This window comes from Gadus morhua, chromosome 7 (genome assembly GCF_902167405.1).
Source record: "Gadus morhua chromosome 7, gadMor3.0, whole genome shotgun sequence".
Classification (NCBI taxonomy): domain Eukaryota; kingdom Metazoa; phylum Chordata; class Actinopteri; order Gadiformes; family Gadidae; genus Gadus; species Gadus morhua.
Genome location: NC_044054.1, coordinates 10,600,924 through 10,610,947, shown reverse-complemented (window position 1 = coordinate 10,610,947; position 10,024 = coordinate 10,600,924). Strand labels below are relative to the sequence as shown.

The 10,024-nt window shown below is 48.3% G+C and overlaps 1 protein-coding gene across 3 annotated transcripts in view; it reads right to left on the bottom strand.

Moving 5' to 3' along the window:
- Positions 1 to 10,024, bottom strand: part of shroom1 (shroom family member 1) — a 30,920-nt gene continuing 20,896 nt past the window's right edge. For all 3 annotated transcript variants that reach the window (XM_030362223.1, XM_030362224.1, XM_030362225.1), the window contains exons 2-9: positions 8,171 to 10,024; positions 7,886 to 8,069; positions 7,607 to 7,659; positions 6,332 to 6,988; positions 5,595 to 6,149; positions 4,676 to 4,772; positions 3,700 to 3,972; positions 1 to 997 (exon numbers count right to left, since the gene is read on the bottom strand). The exon at positions 8,171 to 10,024 is cut by the window's right edge and continues 1,049 nt beyond it. In XM_030362223.1, the coding sequence (XP_030218083.1) occupies positions 737 to 997; positions 3,700 to 3,972; positions 4,676 to 4,772; positions 5,595 to 6,149; positions 6,332 to 6,988; positions 7,607 to 7,659; positions 7,886 to 8,069; positions 8,171 to 10,024 (3,934 nt within the window). In that variant the 3' untranslated portion in view covers positions 1 to 736. The remainder of the gene's footprint in view (positions 998 to 3,699; positions 3,973 to 4,675; positions 4,773 to 5,594; positions 6,150 to 6,331; positions 6,989 to 7,606; positions 7,660 to 7,885; positions 8,070 to 8,170) is intronic.

The following is a 10,024-nucleotide window of genomic DNA, read 5'->3' as shown; positions in this document are numbered from 1 at the left end:
GTGTGTGTGTGTGTGTGCGTGTGCGTGTGTGTGTGTGCGTGTGTGTGATTGTGATTTGTTCTAAGTTCCACAGTGACGGACTTCAGGGGTTGTACTCTTGTACAAACAAGTAGAAAATAAGCAACTGCTGATCAACATGGCAGCCCTGAAGGAAAAGCTTCCTCAGCACACGTCTCCATCAAGACACGCAGAAATGTCCAGCAAGCTCTTCTGAAAGTCTGAACGGCCACAAACATGCCGCGTAATAAGACGAACAGACACCCTTTCTGAGGGACAAATTGGTGGTTTTGGCGGGGCCGACAATCGATACACCAGAAAGAGTTTGGGGTCAGATGGGGGCGGGGACAAGACAGTGTGCCTGGCGTGCAGTTCACTATCAATGGGGCCAAGGAGAAAAATGTGGGATAAGTTAGGCCAGACAAAGCCAGTGGACCTCCCGCCGTGTGGGAGAGCAGCCTTATGGGGGGTGGAGGGGGCTCATGTATGTTTTGTTTGTTTTGTTAAAACGCAGAAAGAAGAAAAGCCCATCATGGCTGAGTGAGGTGACAGAGGAGAATAACCTTATAGAATAGTTTTAAGGCGCTTTGGGCTGTCAATGTGTCGGGGCGACATACAACCGACCAGCACCAGGCGAAAAGAAAAATGATTCCGACATGGGGAAGCAACCTGTACCACGAACTGGGAGAGGTCCTCTTCCCCCTCCCTCCCTCCCTCCCTCCGGGGCCCTCCGGGGCCCTCAGGGGCCCGGCGGCAGGCTGCTCCTCAGGGCCTCGGCCTGCTCCTCGGCCAGCTGCCGCCGCTCCTCCAGGTCCTTCTGCCGGATCAGCAGCGAGGCGGTGGTCTGGACGAAGCGCCGGTAGCCCCCCAGCTGGGCGCCACTCAGATGGGGGGCCAGGAAGGCGGAGACCACGCTCTCCCGCCGGTCCAGGTTGTCCTTCAGGTCCTTGGCGTCCTCGCGCTGTTTGCACAGCAGCCGGTGGCGGCTGTCCAGGGACTCCTGGCAGGGGGGGAAAGAGAGACGAGAAATTAAAGACATTATGCTTTTTTGGGATTTTCCCTTTGCCTTAGACTGTTATATGACGTTAGTATGTAAATGTGTTTAACGTCTGCTAAGCTGGGAAAATCCAAGTCCGAGCCAGGGGGAGTATTCGCACCCTCCGAGAACGCCCCTCATTAAGTGCGTGAAACAGCTTGTTTGTTCTCAAACTTCACTTCCGGAACAGCGTGACGTCAGGCTGTGTGCAGTGGGCGCTGCTGAAGTGCAGAAGTCCCGCCTCCCGGCTACGCAACGTTTACAACTTCTCGGGGGGGGGGGGGGGGGGTGAATTAGCCGACGCACGCGCAAAGCGCTCGCCAACCAATTGTAACAGAGAGGACGTGCTGACCAATCACAGCAGACTGAGCTACTCAGGGCCTTAAAGCAACATGATACAAATCTAACAGTGTGAGAATAATAAGGGGTATATCTAACATACAGGCATGTAACCCTATTCTAGTAGTACCCCTAAATGCAATTATTAACCCTAAAAAAGAATGATAGGTGATCTTTAAGTATTTGTTGTTGGTTCAGCCCGGGCAAAGTAGTTGGTACTACGGTGTGACCTTATGTGACCTTTTGGAGGTTTGAGCCATTTACCTTGAATGACCTGAACCCTTAACCGTTGGCTCCTCCTACACTGTTCACACGTTCAAAGCAGGTGGAGGGTTAGCATACTTTTTGGCCTACTGCTGATGACAGAGAGCGTAAATACCTTCATTGGGAATTAATTTAATTAGACATGCGGTAGATGTCATAGTTTATTTTATTTTTTGGAAGAGTCATCGAAGATGTGTGCTGAAGGAGGGAAGGCAGTACTGGATTCCGGCAACAGAGGGCAGGGGAGACACCAATGTCATCGAAACCCAGCGGCAGTTTCGGTGAGCCAGTGTCAACAGAGTGTCACTGATAACAGCGCTGAGACAAATGAGCTCCTAAACATGTTTGGAAGTGGAAAAACATGTGCCCATTTGTTTGTGGATCAACAATAAAGGGAAACTCACCAAGCTAAACACCATTGAGTTTCAGAAGTGAACAGGGCAGTATGACAGAGAACTCAGATTGCAAATATCTCCATTTTAATAATTGTTGTCATTTCCTTTAGATTTGACTATAGGAAACACTGTTGCCCTGAACTTTATTTAAGATTCAGAAAGATTATTGGATCGCTCTGGCCTGGAAACACAGGCCGTCTACAGATACTTTTAGACTGTTTCGCCAAACTATGGAAAAAAAAACAGTGTTTTATGGCCGTTCAATCTCAAATAAAGATTAGGCCATGATGGTCTCGACCGACATAGATAAACAGATAAGACCACAGGTCGTTCCTGTCGGGGAGGAACCGCACTCTGATACGTCATCCTTCCACTGCTCTTTTCTCCCCCAGATGTTTGCAGATCAGTAGGTCAACCTGCACACACGCAAATCAGCACACGCACATGCGCCCACGCACTTGTGCACACGCGTCCGCAGGCGCAGACGCAGACGCACACACACACACAAACACACACATGCTGTGTGCTGCTCCCGGGCAGCCTGGGCTTTATGTCTGGAGCAGTAGAGACTCAGCCATCATATTCTTAGCTTCTTGCTCAGCTAAACCCACTCCCGATCATACATCCGTCTCTCTGGATGGATGTTTGTAGACATACGTTCAAGGGTAAAGAGTGCTGAATCAAAGTGTGTGCCAAGAGTTTACGCAAGAAGATGAACATGATGTCTCATTTAAATGAACTACTGGGATTAACTCTGAGTGACCTACGACTTAAGCATTGGACACTTGCCAGTGATGTTTACAGTTTAGAATGTGGCTCCCATTGATATCGAAGAGAGATAACGCTTTCTGACTAATTAATGAAATGTGATATGGGGTGAATAGTCAAACTAATTGTGTGCAAATCTTCCCTCAGCTCTAATTACTGGGAGAAAAAATTGAAATAACAAGCAAAAAATAAAGGATGGTAGAATGCGAGAAATCTCTTTGTGCTATTTAATCTCTTAATTTAAGGGAAAAGAATCACAACAGTTTCAACGCTGAAACTGAAGCCAACACAAGGAAAGAAAAACATTGACTCGAAGTTAATTAAGTTGGATGTTCAGCATGTTGGATGTTGTATTCAACGAGTAGCATGTTGGATGTGTTCAGTATGTTGGATGTAATCAGCATGTTGGATGTGTTAAGGATGTTGGATGCATTCAGCATGTTGGATGTTTTATTCAACATGTAGCATGTTGGATGCATTCAGCATGTCGGATGTTCTATTCAACATGTAGCATGTTGGATGGATTCAGCATGTTGGATGTATTCAACTTGTCGAATGCATTCAACCTGTTGGATGCATTCAACCTGTTTGATGCATTTAGCATGTTGGATGTATTCAGCTTTTAGCATGTTGGAGCTGTTCAGCCTGTTGGATGCATTCAGCCTGTTGGATGCATTCAGCCTGTTGGATGCATTCAGCCTGTTGGATGCCTTCAACTTGTTGGATGCATTCAACCTGTTGGATGCATTCAACCTGTTTGATGCATTTAGCATGTTGGATGTATTCAGCTTTTAGCATGTTGGAGCTGTTCAGCCTGTTGGATGCCTTCAGCATGTTGGATACTTTCAGCCTGTTGGATGCCCTCAGCGTGTTGCTCCTGCGCTGCGTGCCGGGGCCTACCTTCTCCTCTGCGTCGGTGTGCTGGTCCACGGTGCTCAGGGCGTTCTGCACGCGGGCCAGCCGGGCCGAGAGGCAGAGCAGCAGGCTGACCACTCGCTCCAGGTCCCCGACGAAGAGGCTGTAGCGCTCCACCTCCAAGGGCAGGCAGCGCTGCCGGACCAGCGCCAGCACCGCCTCGCCGCGCGCCGCGTTCTCCTGGACCTCCGTCTGCAGGGGCCCGCGCTCCGCCTCCAGGCCCCGCAGGCGCTCCTCTGCGTAGGACACCAGGACGCGCTGCCACCACACACACAGGGGGGGGGGGGGGGTTAGATTTGGGGTCGGAGCTGTGGGAGGTCTCCCCTGAGGATCAGGGGGGATTGTTTAATGTGGGCCTGTGAATCCCACAGGAGGTAGAGCAGGTAGGCTGGTAACTGGAAGGTTGCTAGGTGTGTGAATGTGTGCATTGGTGGGTGAATGTTTGCATGGGTGAAATATTATAAAGTGCTTTGAGTGGCCAATGGTTAGGAAAGCACTTCATACATGCAGACTATTCATTCATTCACAGGCTATAAAAATACAAATGACTGGACATGAATAGTCTGGTTGATCAACACATTCCGCCTGTCTCTAGGTGATTACTCTGTGAACCTGATAGCTTATTAGATACATTCAGTATGTCCAGGAGATGGCCGGAAGAGGCAGCGTTTCGGCCTAAATCACCTAGTGGCCTTCCCAGCTCCATCTTGGTTCTAGATGCTAGCTAGCACTTGAAACCAAGATGGCGGCTAGGTGAAGGGACCCAATTGTGAGTGAATATTACATTTATGACGTACAGTAGAGTACAGAAGACAGTATGAATACGGAAAACACCCCTGAAATTATTTTTTCATAAATGCATGGCCAACCTTTACAGCCAAGCCTAAAGTGTAAACATATTTTCTTAATCCAAATGCTGAAGAGACGAAGAAAGAAAGAAAATAATATTCTAATAGTTCACCTTCTTCTCAGTGATGTTCGCCTGGACCTGTGGATCTGAACTTGGAACAGGGTTGTCGTCTTCGTCAAAAGCAGATAAGGGCTGGACATCCGCAGCACTGGAAACAGAGAGGAATATGCTGTTGTGAAAACGACCACTGATTCAACACAATCATCACATTCACTGCTGCATCAGGATGGCTATTCAATTTTTTTACACAATTGTATTATTTATACACAATACATACAGGGACATATAATTCAAACTCTAAACTCCTTCTAGAAGTGCTTCAGGACAAACAAAATAATGTTATAGAATGTTTGCGTCTGCACATTTGCACACTATGTGTTTTGCTCCATTAAAACAACATGATTATAATATTTTTTTGGCCACACTACAAATATGAACAGAATTCCGTGCCGTGTGCTATGGGCTCAACACAATGCTTGTGCTTGTTACACGATGCACAGACACATCGGGGTGCTCTGCTGCTAGCCATTTGGTCATCTTTAGACAGTCAGCTGGTAGACAGTATCATTTAATATTAATAAAGGCCTCCTACTCTGTGCGTAAACGTTGTCATACATGTCATAAAAACAAAACCTTTTCTTTGTGAGGAAAGTCAAGCTGGTATGTCCACACTCTACGGTCCGTCATGGATCCACTAAATGTGTATACAATGTTTAAATACTGTGTATAGAAAACAAAACAAAGAATCTACTGATTTAGTAACCACCACATTGAGGGATTCAAGAATTACCGGGAGATCTATATTGGGGAAAATATATATTTACTGTCTCTGTGAGACCTGGATATGGGGAATCTATAGAGATAATGGGAAATGTATGGATTTAACGACCCCAGCAATAAAAACAAGAGTCGATTCTGTCATCACTATGACGATCCCGATCCCGATGGGCTTGTGTGCGTGAGCCCCTACCTCTGTGCCGGCCCCCTCTGCCCCTGTTTCTTCTTGTAGTGCTCCTCCATCAGCAGGGTGTCCTCCGACAGCAGCTGCTCCATCAGCATCAGCGCTGTCTTGCGGTCGGCCAGCGGGTACAGCGCCTTGGCCAGCAACGGGTCCGCCTTCACCACCGCCACCACCAGCTCCGTCCAGCCCGGCTTACCCGCGGGGGGGCGCTGCTCCGGTGACGGCTCTCCTTCCGGGTCCGGTGTGCCCGTGGTCTCGGTGCGGGCCTCCACGTCCACAGCGGGAATGGGTGAGGGGTCGGAAACGCCGTGAGAGGGAGATTGAAATGGTGCAGCATTCAGCGCAGGGGAACCCGGGCTGGGGGACTCGGAATGGTACTCAAATACGTCGTCGCTGAGTGGGGAGTCGTGGCTCTCATCGCTGACCACACGAGGAGGAAGAGGAGGAAGAGGTGGGGACGGCAGCTCGTCCTCCTGGTTGGGATCAGGGGGTGGGGCTATAACTTGGGGTTCATCCAATGGCCACGCTTGGTGTGACGCAGACCCACTGGTCGACTTTCTGTCACTGGGGAAAGAGAAGCTGATTAGGAGACCAGGATTGATGTTTTTATATATTTTAGTTTACCGGACCCACCCGTATACCGGTACTCACTTAATAACTAACATTCAAGTTTAGAATAAAGATGAAGATAGAAAAGAAATCCTTAGCAAAGGAATAGTCATTACTATTATTAGAGTTATTATTACCTGGACCCAGGCTTGCTGTCCTTTGAAGACTTCGCCTGACTGAGCACAGATAGGTTGGCCGGGGTCGATTTGATGCCTCTTTCTCTGCTCTCCGGTCCGTTTGGTGACTGGGGGTCAGAGGGTTCACTGCCAGGTACACTGAGCCTTCCCTCATCCCAGACAGACCCATGCGAGCTAGGAGTACCCGAGGGAATTCTGTACCGAGAACAGTTGCCGGAGGCCGGGGAGTCGGATCTACTCAAGCTCTTGGCTTCTGCATGTGCCGCAGGGCTGCTCTCCTCATCAGCCCCCAGCTGTGAGTTTGAACTTGCCTTGGACGGGGTTCTCTTGTGGGTCCATTTTTGTGGCCGGGCCCTTTCCAGGCCAAGGGTCTCCATGCTCTGCCTTGCTTGCTCCAGACCCTGAAGGTGGGCCATCTTGTCTAGCCGTCCATCATCCAAGACAGAAGGCAGGCTCCTGTTCTCCCTTCCTGATCTCACTGCGGGATCCCAGAACTGCTCGAGCTGTTCAGTGCTCTTGCTCAGCACCGGGGGTCTGGAGCACCTCATTGTTCCCAGCTCCTCCATGGACTTCCCCCTCTGGGCGACCACGCGGACCCGCTGCTGGACCTCCGGGGCTGCCGGCCTGGCATCCTCAGCCACAAGCCCCGGCTCACTTCTGTCATTCATTCCCAACAGGTCAATGGTTAGAACCCAGGGTGGTGCATTCAACAGCTGACCACTACTCCCTTTCCACCTATCATCATTCAACTCAATTTAGGCATTTTATTTATTATTTTTTAATGTCTTATTTTATCCACTACACCGCTGGTTTCATTAATTTTGTGTATATGACTTTATACAGCATGTGTAGATACATCTATTTCTAACTTATTTTCTCACATAATTTGTCTTTAATATATGTATGTGTCTTTGCGTACCATGAAAAACTATTAAAAATTGTCTTTAATGTATATATGTGTCTTTGCGTACCATGAAAAGCAATTAAAATCAAATGTATTAGTATATTATTTTTGTATAAATTATCACAGAAGATGCTATGAATTGCACTACTGGTTAAACGTTTGTTGGACAATTTAAACTTATAATGAGAGGAGAGCTTCTCCTTTTAAATTATGGTTCCGATCTAGAAGAAAAGAATGCTGGCTGAACTGGCTTCACTGGGACGCATTGCAAATCAAGTGGAGATGTGTAGCTTATACAAGCACAAAACCTCAGTGACCTGCATAAGCAGAAGAAACAAACATCTGACTTTGTCTGGCAAACCGCTGCATACCTCTGGGTTTCCATAGCATCAGCCGGAGATGAATCATGCTCTGGGCCATGTGCCTGCAGAACCAACAAGAGCAATGAAGAAGCAAACCAGAGACTGTGTAATCACTTTGAATCCTATAGCACTGCTGTGCAGCAAGGGAAGTTGTGTCTAATGTATGATAATGTAACATGGTATGTCTGTTGTTTTAAAACTGATACATTTTGTATGTGTGGAAGAATCAATTCACGGGCCCACCAAAACCGGCCTGTTTAGTTCGTCTAAACTTATTTGGGATTTTACCTGAAATGCATATGGTATGGATCTAGACCGGTTCCTGAAGAGGTCTGCGGGATCCGTCTGGCTCAACAAGCTCTCCACAGAGGCAGACTTTCCTTGAGCACTCTGGCCCTCCTTCATGCTGGGTTGGCCACTGCCTTGGAACAATCTAGAGTGAGCTTGCTGAGCTGAGAAAAACTGGGAATATCTGTTTGGACAAAAAAACAAATTTAATAGAAACCTTTGGTCTACAAAGTTGCCATCATGAGATTATATCATGATCAATTTTAAACTTTTTCTTTCCCTCACCTGATGGAACTGCTGGAAGAATCAAGGATGTGGCCTGCTGAATGCGGCCTGTTGAGTTTCTTCTTGAACCCCTGACCGCCTGTGCTCACAGGGGACTTGGCCGCCGACCCAACTGGCTTCTCCCCAACAGAGTGCCTCTGTCTTGAGGGAGGTGGTAATTGAGGCCCAGGCTGCTGGGGCTCAGCAACCTTGTGGCCCGTCTTGCGTTCAACATACTCCACCAGCGCTTTGTGCTGAAGGTTCTTGAGGTTTGTCTTTGAGAGATTGGAAGCAGAAAAGGCTCGGCCTCGTATCTCAAAGATCTTCCTCCTGGCTGCAACAAACCCTTGCTCTCCATGCTGTCCTGGTTCCTGTGTTGTGAGACATTCAGTTGAGATGAACTGCTCCAATTCATTTCCAAGGGAACTGCAAGATGAATGGTATGTAGAGTCACCCAGCTGATGAAGCTTCTCAGGTTCAGAGAAGCACATCTTCTTCTTCTCTTGAGTCAGACGTTTCCTGCAGCCAATACGAGCCACTTGGGGCTGTGCCACATTCAAAGGTCTTCCATTTTCCCTTTGATCTTCTTCATCCTTCTCTTCCTCCACAACCTCTTTTTTGATGCTCCCTATCTCCATCTCCCCTGATGTTATTGACGGGGTCAGAGTTTCTGTTGACGTCTCGGAGTCCTGTGAAGCACTGAAATGATGCATTACCGACGGCCGCAGCTCAAGTCTTTTCTCATTGATCCGTTGGGGCAAGGACAGCTGGAGATCCTTGCGTTTGAACGAAGTCTCCCTCAAGACTTTAGACTGGGCGTCCTTGAGCTGTTCCTTGTAGTATTTCTTAAATGAGTCATCCAGCGTGTTGCAGGCATTCAAAATAACCTCCCCACCACCCTCTGCAACGGCTTCGATCGGAAGAGATCTCTCCTTCCTGTGTGTATTAATTTCTTTTTGACAAGCTTTGTTAAAGGTTGTTTCTTCGCATTTTACATTGACAAAAACGTCCTTTTTGGGCTTCAGCGCCGCCCTGCTTGCACCGGTCAGATGGTAGAGAAGTGGAGTGGTTTCCTTGTTGATTCTTTCACTCGCTACATCCCCTAGTGGTTGTCTTCTACCTTTCTTTGCCAGATCTTCTCTCTTGCGAAAAATGAGCTGGTCATTGCTTATCAATTTAGCGCCCCCTTTTGCTGGCGTTTGATTGCCTTTGAGGGTGTGATTTTCCTCTGGGCCACAGAAGAAGATGGGGTTGGTAGCTGTGTGACGGCCCATCTCCTGACATTGTATCAAGTGCATCTGTTCTAATGAGTCAAACTTGTGGGAGGGCTGTGTTGTCATTGGATAAGGTCCATTGAACGTTGTACTCAGGTTCTCATCCTGGCTCTCGAACACAGAGTCCTGCTCCTGAGACATTGGAGGGTAAACTGGCATCTTATCTGAAAGTGCTTCCGTGGATTTGTAAGGCCTGTGCTGGGTGGGCCTGAAGAAATTGTCCATGGTGCTGTGGCATCTTTCCTTCTCCCTGAGAGTGAACGTCTCCACCACCGTGGAGCTCTCGCTTCCTGCCTCAGAGGCACATGACGACACAGAGAGTTTCCTTCCACCGGTTCCTGTCTGTCTACCTGTTACAAAATAAAACTGACCCTTATGCTGGCTGCTGCTGCTGGCGGTCAAGTTCTGGCCGAAACTGCTCGGGCTTGAAGACCTGTCTGGCTCTGGGACCAGACTCTGGGAACTCTCTTTGGCGGAGTGCGCCCTTTTGCGATAGCGATCAAAATGATTGCTTCCTTTGTTTGTTAAATCACTACTCCTGGTCCTCTGTCTGTTCTTTTGATTCTCCATTTGGTTGGTGGCCTGAGCTGGTGGTTTGTTA